General features: G+C 41.8%; 1 protein-coding gene across 2 annotated transcripts; it reads left to right on the top strand.

Moving 5' to 3' along the window:
• TRA2B (transformer 2 beta homolog) lies at positions 1-15,816 on the top strand. Of its 2 annotated transcripts, XM_063166656.1 has the most exons (9): positions 1-124; positions 6,097-6,230; positions 9,542-9,704; positions 10,542-10,730; positions 11,597-11,712; positions 12,552-12,635; positions 14,326-14,388; positions 14,827-14,900; positions 15,403-15,816. In XM_063166656.1, the coding sequence occupies exons 1-9, from the start codon at positions 89-91 to the stop codon at positions 15,411-15,413; spliced, it is 870 nt and encodes a 289-aa protein (XP_063022726.1). In that variant the 5' UTR covers positions 1-88; the 3' UTR covers positions 15,414-15,816. The 2 variants fall into 2 exon arrangements, with proteins under 2 accessions (XP_063022726.1, XP_063022727.1); XM_063166657.1 differs by lacking the exon at positions 15,403-15,816 and having other exon boundaries at positions 14,827-14,908.

The following is a 15,816-nucleotide window of genomic DNA, read 5'->3' as shown; positions in this document are numbered from 1 at the left end:
TCTCGTCACTTCCCGCGCGGACGGCGCTGTCGCCGGGGTCGGTCGTGTCCGGTTCGGGCGGCGGTGTCGGGAGCAGCGGGACGGGACGATGAGCGACAGCGGGGAGCAAAACTACGGCGAGCGGGTAATACACGGAGCCCGAGCACGCTGCGCGGCCGGGCCCCCCCTTTCCCTCCCAAACCCACACACCCCTCCATCGCCTTCGGGTGGCGCCGGTTCCCCCGTGTCCTCCCCGTGTACCCTTTTGCGGGTGGCGGAGCCTCCGCAGGAGCGGAGAGGCGGGTGAGGCGGCGCTGCGGGGTCGATGGCGGAGGGGCCGCTCCCCGCATGAGGCGCCCGGCGCCATCTTGGGCCGGGACCGCGCGCCCGGGAGGGACAAAATGGCGGCCCCGGGCCCTCAGGGGCCCCTCGCCCTCCATCCCGCCCTGCGGACGGGGAATCCTGTTATCATCCTCCCTCCAGAGCCGCCTCGCTATCCACCCTTGAGTTGCTCTTTAATTTAGACCGCTTTTCGCTGTATCTGCCCTGTAACAATAACTCTGCTTCTCGGGCCTGGCGTCCAGGTGGCTTGGGCTCTCCTCTAATTTAAATTTGCTAATGGAGGCAATCCCTTGGCTTTGTGAAAGCTGCAGCAGATCCCTGCCAGGGCTCCTAGCCTCGGAAAGATCTCACTGTCCAAAAGACTTTTTATTAATGTCCAAATAGATGCCTTGCTAAGCTTCACGTTTCTGATACACATCTGTAGTTGCTTTTTGTGTACTGGATCAGCTTTTGATGTCTTTATTTAGGGTCATTACTGTGTTTTGGGGATTTTTTTAGCATAATTCAAATATTTTGTTGCAGTATCGGAGGGAATTGTGGAGGTGATAAGTTCCTAAGTTTTAAATTAGAGAGGGCAATAAATATTAAAAAACGTAGTAATTTTGAGCAATGTCTTTCTTAGAATACGGTTTTGTCTAATTAATTCACTATTAGAAGCTGTTATGTCTAAGTGTTTCTACTTCAAGGTAGGTAAAAATAGAAAAAATTGGTCTCTAGGGAGCTAAAAATGGGAATGAATGGTGAAAGACAGGGATTAAGGAATAGGCTCGTGCTTGCACCTGGGTTTTCATTGGTATCTTCATTCACTCAGAAGTTTTTTTAGTGAGGGGGTGTTTTTTGCTCAGGGTGAATTATTTGTGCGTTAGTTTTTTTAAAAGATGGTTTAATTGTTGTGAAGGTCAAACTGGAAGCCAGTGTAGTCTTAATAAAATTTGCTAGGATAACCTGCATTATCTTTTCAGTCAGAAACAGTGGAAATAATAAAGCGTCTATAGCAAAGTTTCTTTGTGTGAAACAATTGTGCAGAATATATTTTTAATATAAAAAAAGTATGAAAGCATTTGTAGGCAGTCTTTGCCAGTGCCTAGAATGAATTATGTGTGAACTTTAGTGACCTTTAAATAGGTAAGTTGTTTGAAATGGACATGTCTGTAAAGGTGAAACCATAGAGCTGCACACCTGCTATTCCAGACTGGAGCAGGGATTGGTTTTCCTTCTGCTCTTGCCTGTGTTATTTATGGATTTTTTTTGCTTACTAAAGGCTTATGTTTTACTGAGTCAATGGCTTTTGTGCTTTTCCAAGCTGGAGTCTCTGCAGACTTGAGTTAGTGTTTGGATAAATAATCTGGAATATGATTGCAGCTGTCTTAAACTGTCCCAGGTGCAGGCTGCCAGCAGGAATTGAGCTCTCTCCTTTATTGGTGTTCCTTAGGCAGTCAGATCTGGGAATTCAGTCAGCTGGATCTTGTTTTACTCCATTTCCAGCTGCATTGGTTTGCAGGCCTGACTTGATTGAGCCCTCATGGCAGCTTTGGGGATGAAGAAATTCCAGGTGCTTTTGCCAGGGATGGGACTTGTTTAAGCAGCAGCACGAATTTACTCTGGATTGTGGTGTTTATAAAAGGGAGAGGAAAGATAAGAAGGTGAAAAAATCCTCACTTGAGTTCTCTTTCACAGCTTTTGCTCCATGGGGAGATGAACTGAAGAAACTGTAAATTGTTAAATACTGGAATATACTTGAGATGCTGTCGTTGTGTTGCAATGTCATGGTTTTCCAACTTAATTTTGTTTTCACTGAAGTTGTTCTCACTGAAACACATGGAATTTAGGCATGGAAGGTTTGGAAGAAGATGGGTTAAAGGCCAAATTAATGAATCCTGCCCTGTGAATTAGTTAATTGTAGTAATGGCTTGGTATGTGGTCAGAAACTGTTTAATATGCAAGTCAGGGTTGGGCGTTTTTTATGTATAAAAGCTCAGTTTGCAGATTACTTACAAGGTATTTAATACATGTATTTTCAAGAAAGAGTGGTTTTTATTACTAAACTGTGTGAGGAGGTCTGAGGAAGCAGTTTGAGATTAGAGATGAGCTGATCACTCAGTGCCACCCCAGGGATGGACCGTGCCCTGTGTTCCTCCCTCACCGGCTGGAGCTCATTCAGTGCCCAAACCTGTTGAAGATAATTTGGGTTTTGCTGGTGGATTAATTTCCTTCCAGCCTGGGCACTGGAGGAGCTCACAGAGCCGGTGGCACAGGTGGTGGGAGGAAGCTGTGGCCTGATTTTTGAGAACACACTGTTCTTTCTGTGTGGAGTTTGGAAACCTGTGGAAGGGGATGTTTCTGCTCTCCCTGCAGTGATCTCGTGTTCCTCAGGGGAAGGGAGGCAACTTCCATCAGGGAGAGGTTGGGGAATGTGCAGTCAGCACAGTGACACCTTGAATAAAGAGGTTGCAGGTCTGATAGTGTCATGTGAGGCTGCACCTTTTCTTAGGAAAACAAGTGGAAATACATTATTTCATAGGAATATATGATTATAAAACCTTAATACTTTTATTTCTCTGTATCTTACATTACTGACTGAAATCTGTAACTGATTCCTGTGAGGAAAACCTGGATCTCAGAAGTGCAAAGAACTGTGGCCATCATCTACTGCTTCTGTCCATGGAAACCTTTCCCACCTACTGCCCCCCAAATAATCCTGCTCTGGGACATTCCCTGCTCAGAGTCCATGGCTGCAGGGCTCTTTGGGAATGTGCTTAGAGCTGATAAAATCACCCCAGCACTCGGTTTGAATGGGCTCAAGGTCTGGAATGAACCATTTGGAATCCACAAGCTTCAGGGCTTCCACGTGAATTCCAGAAGTGCCTGATGAAGGGGAAGAGCTGTTGATAAAGACCAGGGGATGTGGGGAGGGAGGTTAAATTCAACTTGACATGGTTAGGGGGAAAAAATGGTTATTGTTTAGTGAATAAAAGTCTGGATGTGCTGACCAGCAGTGCTGGAATATAGGCAGAGTAAGAAAATTGTTTGTTCCCTCTTCCCCATGTCATGCCAGGAGCACACTTGGGCATTTTTCAATAACTTAAAACTCACAGAGTGAAAGAGCAAAGAGTAGGAAAAGCAAATATAAAGAACAACCAAAAAGGATGCAAGAAACAAGCTGTGGGAGTGACTGATGTGAGCCCTCAAGGGTGTAAAATAAATTTGCAATGCTGCAGGCCCCTGGTACTTGGAGTTTTGGATCGGGAGGATTTCCTGGGACTTGGGGTGAAACAGGGACAACTTGGTAATTTTGGGCTTATTACCAGTCCTGGTGCTGTCCAGAGCAGGTGAGGTGCATTGAATTCCTTTAAGGCTGGAATAAAGAAGTGCAATAATCCTGTAAAATGGGTGGATTGAAGGATGATCTGGGAAAAAAAGTGGATTTTTAAAGACTGGAAAATTTGAAATGCAAAGGAGTTGAGTGAAAATAGGCCAGCTGTTAAACTGTTTTTATTTTGGTAGATATTTGTCTTAGACATTTTCTTCCCAAGTTTCTGCTCAGCATCTCAGTGTCCAAATTCCATATCAACCTTAGCATAGTACAGCAAAGACTGCCTGAAAAATGTACCAAATATATGAAGATTTGCCTGTTCTCTACTCATTTTTTCAAAGCTTTTTGACTTTTCAATGCTCTGAAAAAGGGTTTGGTGTGTGTTTGTGGGCAAAATCCTCCCAACTGCTTCCCTCCAATCCTGCATTTCTCCTTTTCTTTCTGGTCTCCACCTGTACTTGGATACAACTCCTTGTGTTTAGCCCAGATTGTCTTTTGTGAATGGAATTATTTTTTCTCAGGTGAAAAGCAGCCTTGGTTTGGGTTTTAATCCTTCTTCAATCTTGCTTTCTCTAACTTTGTTAAAGAGCTAAGACTTCTTATGGCAAAATTAATGTATTAACTCAGAACTCATCTCTGTGGAGTGTTTTCTTTTGGAAGTTACTAATGGATTTAGATTAAATTAGTTAATTGTAACTTAAATTGCTCCTAAACACTCCCCCTGCCCTTTGCAGTGTTAGTACATGGGAAAACTGTAGTTTAAAACAAAACATTAAACATCTGTATGAGGAATACAGCCTCGGCCAACTCTGTGCTATTTCTGTTGCTCTTGGGATTAATTGCAAACCTGCTTTGTCCTGTGCATCGTGTTTCTTTCCCCTGTATGGAAGGGAATTGTAAAATGGTAACATTTGGTTGAAGTTGTATGGAAGTGATTGAAGTGTGTAAATTTCTTTGTTAGCAAATGAATTTCTGAATGCTTGCTACAGGATTCCCATTAAGTTAGTGTTCAGGTTTAAGAGGTGTTAGAAAACTAAAACGGGATTTTTGAAAAAAATGGTACCCAGTGTCATTGGTGAGCTTCATCAGAATTTACACTAAATTAAGGCTTGTTTTTAGAAAGAAGTACAATTCTGCTGAATTTTAAGTTTTCTCTAATACCTTGAAATGAAGAATATTTTCTACTAGCGTGTTCAGGTATTAAAGGCGTATGACTAAAACCAAGCATTTTACTGATTTTAAAATAAAAATACATAAGTTGAAACTGCTAATTAGGTCATGTCACTGCCAGAAGAGATTGCCAACATATAACAGAGCAGGTGGGGTGTTAGTCCAGAGCAGTTTGAGTGTGGGGCTCCAGTGCAGTTCTGGTCAGTGGGGAATGCAGATTTCTGTGGAAACACAAAGCCTGCACATGTAATGCCGCTTGTGCAGGCAGCTGGGGGTGTGTGCTCCTAAACCTTCACACCAGGGCTGCCAAACTGCAGGAGGGGCCCAAAATTCAGATAATTGGAGTTCATGGAATGACCAATGCTGTGCTTTCTGCACATCCAGCAGTGGCCGCAGCAGGACCTCACTGGAGTCACTCCTTGGTGATTTTGTCTCAGTGTGTGGCTGATAGTGCAAATTATTTGGAGTTTGCTGATGCTACAATTCCTTAGTAGGTACTCAGTTGATCCAGTTGCACTTACTGTTAAATACAGGCATAAATAGCAAATTCAGCTACTTAGGGTTAAGTTAAACTGAGTTGACTGAACCTGTTGATAAAATTATAGGGCTTTGGTAGATTCAATTCTTGAACTGCATTTATAGTAAAAGTCCACAACACTTTTTTTTTTCTAGTTTCAGTTTTGGCACTAGATTTTATCCTGGAGTTCTTAAATATTCTTCATCCTGTTCTTTTTCTATTAAGGTTAATGTTGAAGAAGGAAAATGCGGAAGTCGCCATTTGACAAGTTTTATAAATGAGAATTATTTGAAGCTCAGGAATAAGTGAAGCTGAAATTTGAAAAAAAAGAAAGTGAATGCATGCTAATTATCAGACCAGAAGTCCCACTTGTAGAATATTGAGCAATTTGTGTGAAGTGGGGAAGATGAAAGAAGTCAGAATTTGAAACGGAAGAATGAAGAAAAGGAATAAAAATGAAGTTAAGATAAGAAGTAATCTGGAATCTGAAAGCACTACGCTAAGTAATTACTAGTCTGTTTATGTGTCCCTGTATATTTTGCTAAACATGCATGCATTATCTGTTTAATAGCAAAAGTACATGCAGGGTAAAGAAGTGTCTACCAGGGAAAAAAAAAATAAAAATAAAACCTCCTTAAAAATCTAGGCAGTGCTAATGCCGACTGCCCGGACACATAGCTATGAATATTTACCATTGATTTCACTGGAGCTTGTTTACAGCCCCTAGGTGAACAAGGAATTGTGTACAAATTAGGCTTTCAATATCTGCGTGCAGGAATCCCGTTCTGCTTCCAGAAGCGGAAGTGCTCATGGGTCTGGCAAGTCGGGGAGGCACACCCCTGCGAGATCTCGCTCTAAGGAGGATTCCAGGCGCTCCAGGTCAAAATCTAGATCCAGGTCTGAATCCAGGTGAGTTTGCTTCTTTTACCTCTTCCTCCTCCTCACAAGTCAGATGATTGTCAGAGGTGGCCCAGCTTAGCCAGTTCTGTTCCCAGTGTTAGTGACTCTTCTGTGGACATGGACTGCAAAGGGGCATGCATGGTTTCAGGATTGGGAAAGCCAAATTATATCAATTCAGATGTTTCTGCTGCTTCTTCCAATAGTTAAATAGCTATGGAGCTTTGTATCCTTGCTGATACATTTTGGAAGTGCCTGCCTTTTATCTCTTGGTGTACTAAATTGTGTCTGAGCCTGGAGTTTAGATCTTAGTTTTTTGTGCATCAACAGATTTCCCATTTTAAGCCACATTCCTGTATTACATTTCTTCACTGGAAGCAGTGATGTTCCTGGAATAGTGGAAAGAAGCAGTAGAGATAAATGGGAATTTCACAGTCTGACATTTTAAATACGTTGATTTAACTTGAAAATTAGCAGGGTAGGAAGCTTTGAATATTAGACAGCTCTGCAAGCTCTTCCAGAAAGGTTGTGGAGAACTTGCTTATTGTATTTGTTATGTGGCAGCACAAATATCCATGTGCCTATTGCACTGTATTACCTCTCCTGATAATCACCTGCCAAACAAGCTGTGTGCAGGGTCAGAATTCCTCTTAAAAAGAGTAGGTAGTTGACAGCTGACTACAGTAATTAATGTGTTGATAATTTATTCACTCATTTGTAGACATTCAGGCTAAAAAAAGTGAGGTTTCAGCAGTGTGGTTTTCAGGTGAGCTGTTCACAACAGACTTTCTATGTGAACAAGCAGTGAATTGCCAAAGCCTGGGGGGCAGGCTGGAGGAAGATACTGTGCTGTCAGCAATCACCCAGGGTTGAAAACATAATCAAGTAGTGTGTTAAATCTTGCAAGATCAGACAGAAAGGCTTTTGTGCGAAGGAATGTGATTGGGAAGCTGTGACAGCAGAAGAATGAAGGTTTTTGTTTAATTCAGGCACAGTCACAAGTGTCATATCATGCACCTGGCAGTCCCTGTAGTGTAAGAAGAAATGTGTTGAATAAAAGGAATAAATACTTGTTAGAGTAGTACCATTAATGAGTGTGGAATTGGAGTGTCCTGTGGGAGTGCCAGCAGTGAGAGATGCTGGGGCAGCTCAGGAAGGGCCCAGCCCCAGGTCCTGCTCTGGCCTCTGACCCTGCTGTCAGGGCTTTATCCACTTGGGGTTTGAAAACCTCAGGGCAGGGAAGCTGTAGAACACCTTTGGGGAAACCTTTTAATATTAAAACAACAATACACCCCAGCCTATTCTCCTGCCCTTTAATCCATATGACTCCTGGGATTCCATACTCCTTAAAATATTTCCCACTTACAGAATAACCACAACACTGAGTGAAAATACAGTCACAGATGGTACACAATTCTGAGGAAGCAAATAGAAGATGTAGAATTTATGAGACACCTGGCACATCTTACTTTTGCTATAAACAGTGTTTAAATAATACCCTGGCAACTGGCTTTTACTTTTTGATGACCAAACAGTAGAAATTTATAACTACCACAGCTTCCTGAGCATTTAACAGCTATCTTGAAGGTGCCTCTGGCTGGAAATAATGGAATTATGTGCCAGAGTTAGTGTTGATTAGTAGATTTGGACAGAATTGTGTCGAGGCACATATTTAGAAACAACCTACTTTAATCTCTGTTCAGTGCTGTCACACGTTGAGATGTGGTCATGGGCAGATCTTTGAACTCTGGCTTTCCCCAGAGAAATAACCCTGTGATAACTTTTTTATTTCTTGGTAGTTTCTGTTGCAAATGTATTTTTAAGTTACAAGCTTTATAAATTAAACTTTGATTTGGGAACCAACCTGTGTCCTGGTGTTTTTATCAGTTGGCGTGTGGATATACTTGATTTTAAAATCACTTTTATTGATGTTTGTCGTTCCTATCTTTGGCTGATACCATTCTGGTACCTGAAATATCAGTTCTGTTTGCCTTAATTTTTTTTTTCCTATATCAATGTCTAAAATGTGGCTGTGTGCATGTGTGGAGCTTCTTTTTTTTTTTATATTCTTTCTCTCTTTTTTTACTGTTTTCCCAGCTTCAGGGAAGTTCTCTATTTTTTTTTTATTTTGTTGCCAAAAATAATGTTTTCTTTATAAATACATAATGAGAAGTGCTGTAATGGGACATGCTGAATTAATTTCTCCTGAACATGAATATGCATTTTAAGTTGAGCTTCTCTGACTCTCTCCTGATGGGGTTGGAGGTGTTTTTTGAGGAACTAGATTGAACAGTTTGGCTGCCTGGTGACACTTGGTGAGAAATCTTGGAAGAAGCTGTTAAATGCTCAGGAGTTAAAGCAGTTCAGGTTCAGAGCTTCCCTCACACCAGTGGGGTGGTGCTGCTGTGGAATTAGAGGAAGGGGACATTTAAGACATGAAAGCCTGAAAATCTGGAATTTGTGACTCAGATCCACTGACTTTTACACTGTTTACTGCACTTCTTAGCCTTGAGGGTTTTTCCTTTGGAGTGGTGTGGAGCACAGGTTACTCAGTGCAGCCATCAGCAGACCAAGATCAGGTGTAGTATCCCTGTGTGAGTGCTCAGCTTTTCTTCTAGGATTGCCTGTGTTGGGAGGGATGAGGCTTTGGGAGAAGGAATTGTAGAGTTTCAGACCCTCATGTCCACAGAGCTCATGATGTAAGAAAATATTTTTGGGGAAAAAGAATTAGTGAGCAGTTGCATAAATGCGCTTAAGAGTCAGAACATGTAAATATTCATGAACAAACAGTGCCAAATAACTGCTGAAATACCAGCAGGTAAATGAGCCAGCTCAGGATTGATTTCTTCAGATTGTGTTAAGTTCTTTTCCAGGGACATTTGATTTCAGTGTCACCCAAGGCAGCACTAAGAAAGAGAGTGCCCTCCTTAGTGGTGCATGCTTTGTGTTAAAGCATATTTGACTGATTAGTGTGAAAAGAAAGCCACTCCACTTGTTTTTACCTAAACACTGAATATTCTAAGCCCTAAGTTGTCACACCCAGGTAGCTTTGTTAAAGGAAGAGCTGACTGATCAAGTGCAAGTTCCTGGACTGCAGCAGGAATGCCCTGAGACTATCTGCAGTAATCTGATAGTAAAGATTTAGCACACAGAGAGTAGAGAGATTCATCTATTGAGAGTAGTGAGTAAATGGATTATACCTGAGGTATGTGGTACTGCAGGATTTTGGAAGACCAATTATTTGAGCTTTTTGTGACTGCCTGTTGGATTTTTAAAATATTGAACACCCCAACAAGCCCAGCACTCTCTGTTCTTTCCCTCAGGTCTAGGTCGAGGAGGAGTTCCCGCAGACACTACACCAGGTCGCGCTCGCGGTCGCGCTCGCACAGGAGATCCAGGAGCAGGTCGTACAGTCGGGACTACCGGCGGCGGCACAGCCACAGCCATTCCCCCATGTCTACCCGCAGACGGCACATTGGGAACAGGGTACGTGTGTGAGCCATGAGTCGTGGGCTCTGTGCCCTGAGCAACACAAAGGCCTTTGTGAAATGCTTGTGCTCCTGGAGGTTTAATGTATTGCTGTCTATTAGTAGGTGACCTGTGAAAAATGTCTGGGTTATGATTGGCTTTTCGCAAATATTAAAATGAATATTAGATGTGTTGTGTTAGAAAGTAATGCTGTATTAATTCTCTTAAGTAGTGTGTTAAATATAGTTTTAGGTTATAAGAAATGTTAAAATAGAAACTATGCTATGTAGGATATTTTTTTTAAAGAAGGGACTCGCAGCGAGATAGCAGCCACAGGACACTTAAATGTTTCAGAATAAGGGAATTTATTGCCCTCTTAACAGAAGAAAAGAACTTCTTCCTGCCTTGAAGGTGCTGTTAGGATTCAGAGGAAGATGTTGGGGATGACCAGACAGAATCCTGTCTTTGAATGGAATTTATGCATCATGTATGAATATGCAACAGGCTATTGCTATTAAGGGTTAATCCTTTGTTAATTGGTGTCCTTTTTCTGGCTCGTGTTGCCCAGAAAAAGGTATCCTGACATCCATAACTCTTTGTCTCTGTTGTCTCATCCTAATTCAAATTGTCCAAATTATTATTACTCTAATTATATTACTATTTTTGTAACCATTTTATTGCTATTAAACTTCTAAAATTTAAAAGAAACAAGTGATTGGCGTTTTTCACATGACCCAAATCTCAGCCCCACCTTAGTTTGTTTTCTTCTTGAAGCTCTGACAGTCACAACTTGAGAAGCGCGTTGCACTGCAGATAAACCCAGTTTGATTTGAATATCTGTGTCCTTTCCTTTAGGCAAATCCTGATCCAAACTGTTGTCTGGGAGTGTTTGGGCTGAGTCTGTACACTACAGAACGAGACCTGCGGGAGGTTTTCTCCAAGTATGGCCCCATTGCCGACGTTTCCATCGTGTACGATCAGCAGTCGCGGCGCTCCCGAGGCTTCGCCTTTGTCTACTTCGAGAACGTCGAGGATGCCAAGGAGGTCGGTTGGGGTGCACAGTGTGGGCTTCTAATTTTGTATTTATAAGGTGTTTGCTGGGCTCTGAGCTCCTGGGGTGTGTGATCTGTCACAGGGTATAGCCAGGAGAAACTCATAGCCTGGAGAATACTTGGGAGTTTTGTAATCGTGGAATTTGGGCTTACCAGTGCTGCGGAATGAATTGGGAATTCTGTAATCACTTCTCAAAAAGTAGAGAATCCTACACTCATACCAATCCTTGTAAAGCTACCCTTTATGGGCTGGAACAAGGCTTACATTCTGCATAAACTCCACTCCAAAGAATCTCCAGTTTTTTCCACATCTTCTCCACATCTCTTCCACATTTTTTCCAGGTCATGAAGTCTTCCATTTTGGTTTGCAGCTTGATATGTAGGTCCTGCTACTTGCCAGACAAAAATAAACCAAAGCACAATTGGTTTTGGTTTTTTACTTTTTATTTGTAACTCTGATATTTTATTCAAGGTTATGGTAATTTGAAGGATGTATTTGAATACCTTATTGATGTTCTTTTAACCTTTAAATGTTTTATGTTGTGTGATGGAGTAGTTATATCTCCCTACATCAGCATGTTGAAAGATTGCTCTTAGTCATGTCAGAGGCACTGAAACAATTGCCCAGTGGTGTTCCTTTCAGGATTTTAATGGCTTAAAAGTCACATTTTCAGTGATTACTGGCACTGAAGTTCAGCTGACCTAGAGTGTCTCACACAGTACATTCAGTGCAAGATGTGACACTCAGACCTGCCTCCAAACTCAGCTGTGTTTAAGACATTTTAACACTTAAAGCAGTGGTTAGAAATTGTTGTTAAAGTTCATACCTACAGCTAATGCTCTTCTGTCCTTCCTTAGGCAAAGGAACGTGCCAATGGAATGGAGCTGGATGGAAGAAGGATCCGGGTAGACTTTTCCATAACAAAGAGACCTCACACACCTACCCCTGGAATCTATATGGGAAGACCCACTTAGTGAGTTTTATCTGTGGTTTGGGTGGGTTTTTTCCTTCCCAACCAGTACAGGATAGGATTCATTATTTTGTAAAAATTCCTGTTTCTCCTCTGAGACCTGATTCTGAGTGGTTTTCCACATTAATGCATAAGTTGTGTTCCCTTATTCATGGCTGCTGTGCTGTACACTGAAAACACTAGACATGAGCATCAGTAGTAATGCTTGTGTCAACAGGAAGACATTTTGACAATTTCTAAATTACGTCAAGTTTTCCTGTGTACCTTCAAATATTCGTGTCCTTTGCAAGCTCAGGTTTTCAAGAGTGAGTGAACAAGTGCTGGTCAAGGAGCTGCGTGGCTCAGTTAGCATTAGGGCTTAGCAGTGTGCTGTCTTCACATACTGCATGCACTTTTGACTTCAAGTTGCCAGCAGTGTCAGTTGTTTTCCCAAGTCATTCCCCAGTTCATTTCCCAAGACTTTCAGCTTACTGATGGTGATGTTAAGACTGCAAGTTTCTGATTTTTTTAGTCACAAAGTTGATAGAACAGGAGCTTTTTCAGAGTTAAAAGGGGATGAAGACTTGCTTCAGAATGGAATTCCTTGTGTGCCTGTGATACCAGAAGGTTGAGGTTTATAAAGATTGAGGAAAACAAAGGAAAGTTCAAGCATTTAAAAAGCAGTTATTTAAGTAGTCCTGTTCCCACCTGCACTGATGGGAAAACAGGAGTGCTCACAGTCTTCCAGCTGTAAGCATGGGACATAATAATACAATCTAGTTTAAATAGTGTGAATTTACCTGACTACAGACAAAGTTAAAGTTCTGTATCTTAGTAAATGCAATTTCCTTCACTCCCTGCAGTGGCAGCTCACGGCGACGAGATTATTACGACAGAGGCTATGACAGAGGCTACGATGACCGTGACTACTACAGCAGGTCATACAGGTGAGCATATTTGCAATATTTTGCTGCTTTCTAAACTCTGCTTTCTCATCTGCCTGTGCAAGCTTTAGGCAGTTCATCCTACATAACTATTCCAGAATATTTTTGCACTCGATGTCGTTCTGGAATTTTCCTGTGACATCTCTACCAAAATGATTGCTCAGTACAAATCAAGTTGGTTGGATTGAGAAATACTTAAAGGTGTTTGACCTGTGGCCTAGCTTAGTCCAAAATGTTTCTGCACTGAAGCTTTAAAAAACAAAGTTTGTTCTTTGTAGTTTTATTTTAGATTCTTTATTTTAGATTCTTTAGGTTCATCTGTTAGCACTGAAATAGTGCAGATTAATGTTTGAGTTGGTATTACAGTGTCAATTTATATTTTGAGCACAGTGTAGTAGATAAAAAGTGGGAAATTTCTGTGGTCCCCAGTAGCTCCTGCTGATAATTATGGCACCTCAAAAATAAGGAATTGGACATCTGCATTAAAAGGCTTTTTAAACACCCCTTGCCAGGTTGAATGTGTGTGTAATCATGATTGATTTTGGTGATAGCATTTTTCTAGCAAAATCCTTGTCCCCTGCAAAATCCTCACAATTTCTGGGACCATTTTAAGTTGAACACAAAAAGAAGAGTTGATTTTTTCTATGTGCACTACCAAACATTCCTGCAATTGCAGAATTCTGTGTTGAAGTTACAATGTGCCCAAGTCTTAAGTGGTGCCTTTTCCTTCTGATAGGGTTTGTGGATGTTACCAGAAGCTGTTATTGGGTCAGGAGAAAGCCAGTGGGAGCTGTCCCTGCCTGTGGCAGGGGTGTGCCCCTGGATGGTGTTTAGGGTCCCAACCCAAACCATTCTGGGATTCTGTGAAGAAATATGGAGCCACAAATGACTCTTCTGTGGCTACTTGAAAAATGTCATGGTGCTACTTTCCCCTCCTACAGACATGGGTTGGTTGAGGAACAGAGAAGTGTTGCTGTGTTGTCAGGGCTTCCCTGAGGAAGAAAGAGTTGGAATTGTTCAAGATGCAGTGGAGCATTGCATACCCCACCCTAAAAATTCCATTGGTAACAATTCCTTTGCATTCCCTGCCCTGTGTGAAAATAATGCCCTAAGGGAAATGCAGTGTCAGATGGGAATTGTTCTATTAAAACTTCAGTTTCTCCTTGTTGCAGTGGGAAGTTTAATTTTGCCTGAAAAACTAACTGTAAATAAGAGAATAAACTTCAAAAAGCAATCCTCCAAAAACAACTGGGGAAGACTTTCAACTTGATTTAGTCTCCTGGTAAAGTTTTGCTGATCTGAATCTGAGGAGGTTCCAGTCCAACCACTCAGTGTTAATGCTGTATGGTCTGGTTTTTGTTCTCCAGAAGAAGTTACATCACAGTTCTTGTTTAAATGTGACTCTAAAATGTTAAAATGTCAGGATGGGAGGTTTTTCCCTGCCTCCACCTTGGAATAAATGTTTTTCTTCTGGATAGTGAGTTGATCTTGCTGCTTGAAAATAATACGTAAGAGGGTTTTCCTTGAATAGGTGTTTAAAAATCAATGTTAAATTAAGTAATTCAGCATCACCCAGTATAGGAACTAATGTTGTCTTATCTTCACATGATTTTCTTATTCGATGGAGGAGTTTTGTACAGTGAACTTTCTATTTTTGAAATTCCTAAAAGTCATTCTGCTTTTGTTTTCGCAGAGGAGGAGGCGGTGGTGGCGGAGGAGGCTGGAGAGCTGTTCAGGACAGGGATCAGTTTTACAGGTGTGTGCTGGATTAGTGGAACTGGACAAGGAAACACAAAACCTGGGAGTGCTTGGGTTGGATTTGGGGGTGCCTGGCTGTAGCACTGGCTGTAAGTCAAGGACATCTTCACCTTGGACAAGTAATTCAGATTAAAAGTGAAGGTGGATTTGGCTTATCCTGCTTGTGTGGGATGCTCCTGGCTTCAAACTAAATTCACATGAAAGCAGATTGTGAGTGCAAGAGCTTGTATTTGTTGTATTAGTCAAAAATAATACTGGTAACAAAAAAAAAAGAATTCAGATCTTTGCTTTGTTACCCAATAGAAACGTTGATCAGGTCTCCCATGCTTGTTAGCATTCCTGAGACCAGGATGGGGTTAGAGCTACCCACATAAAGCTGTGCCACTCAGCTGTGCAGGTTTTAACCAGGGGATTGTTTGTGTCACCCCTGTCACAGGAGGAGGTCACCGTCACCGTACTACAGCCGAGGGGGCTACAGATCCCGGTCCAGATCCCGGTCCTACTCCCCTCGTAAGTAGCCATGGCCTCAGGGAATGCTTTGGGTTGGGAGGGACCTTAAAGCTCATCCCATTCCACCCCTGCCAGGGCCAGGAACACCTTCCATAGACCAGGCTGCTCCAAGTCCCTCCAGCCTTACCGTACCTGGGCCTAGCCCAGTCACAAAGTTCATGTCTGAAAAGTAAATTTGTCATTCCTTGAACTTCTTTTGAGCTGCTGTGTCCACTAAGATGGACTTTGGTGTGGATATTTTATTGAGCCATAGTTCCTTTGTTGCTTCATTGAGAAACCTTGAGGGCAGAGTAAATACTTAGGGAAAACCAAGTGAGATAACAGCCCTTGTTTTGAGTGTAAGATCCTGTTTCTTCCTCCAGAACTGTTAAAACAGGAGTTTGGGAGTTTGCTTACCTCTAGGCCATCAGCTCAGATCTGATGCAAGTTTGAGGAGAGGCAGTGGATTTAGCCAGAAATCTCTCAATCCATGAAGTCTGACTGTTGGGTTTTTGTCTTTCAGGTCGCTATTAAAGCATGACACATAGAGGAATTTCTAGCTACAGCCTTTGAGTTGAAATTGCAAGTTTGTGGACAATATTTTTTTATTGTCTCTTCTGTTTAACCAAGTGACAGTGCCTAGTGAATTAGGTGACTTTTACACCTTTTATGAAGACAACTTCTGTGGTGTTCAATGCTGTTTCATTCTGCATATTTGTGTAGTTTGGTGCTTTGTTTCCAGTTGTGTTTTGAAAGGAGTATGTTTTGCATGTATTTTTTTAGTCTCCATTTTGACTCCTGAAAAGTTTCTATTGTAAAGACAAAAACTGTTCAGTAAGTTTTTTCTACTGATTCCAAGTTATTCCCAAGATCCAAACCTGTGTAAAATGCTTTCCAAAAGTGAGAAAATAAAATAAAAAGACGTTTGTTTTTTTTC

This window comes from Melospiza melodia, chromosome 12 (genome assembly GCF_035770615.1).
Source record: "Melospiza melodia melodia isolate bMelMel2 chromosome 12, bMelMel2.pri, whole genome shotgun sequence".
In the NCBI taxonomy this organism is placed as follows: domain Eukaryota; kingdom Metazoa; phylum Chordata; class Aves; order Passeriformes; family Passerellidae; genus Melospiza; species Melospiza melodia.
The sequence above is the reverse complement of the archived record's forward strand: the minus strand, read 5'-3'. Positions and strand labels throughout refer to the sequence as shown.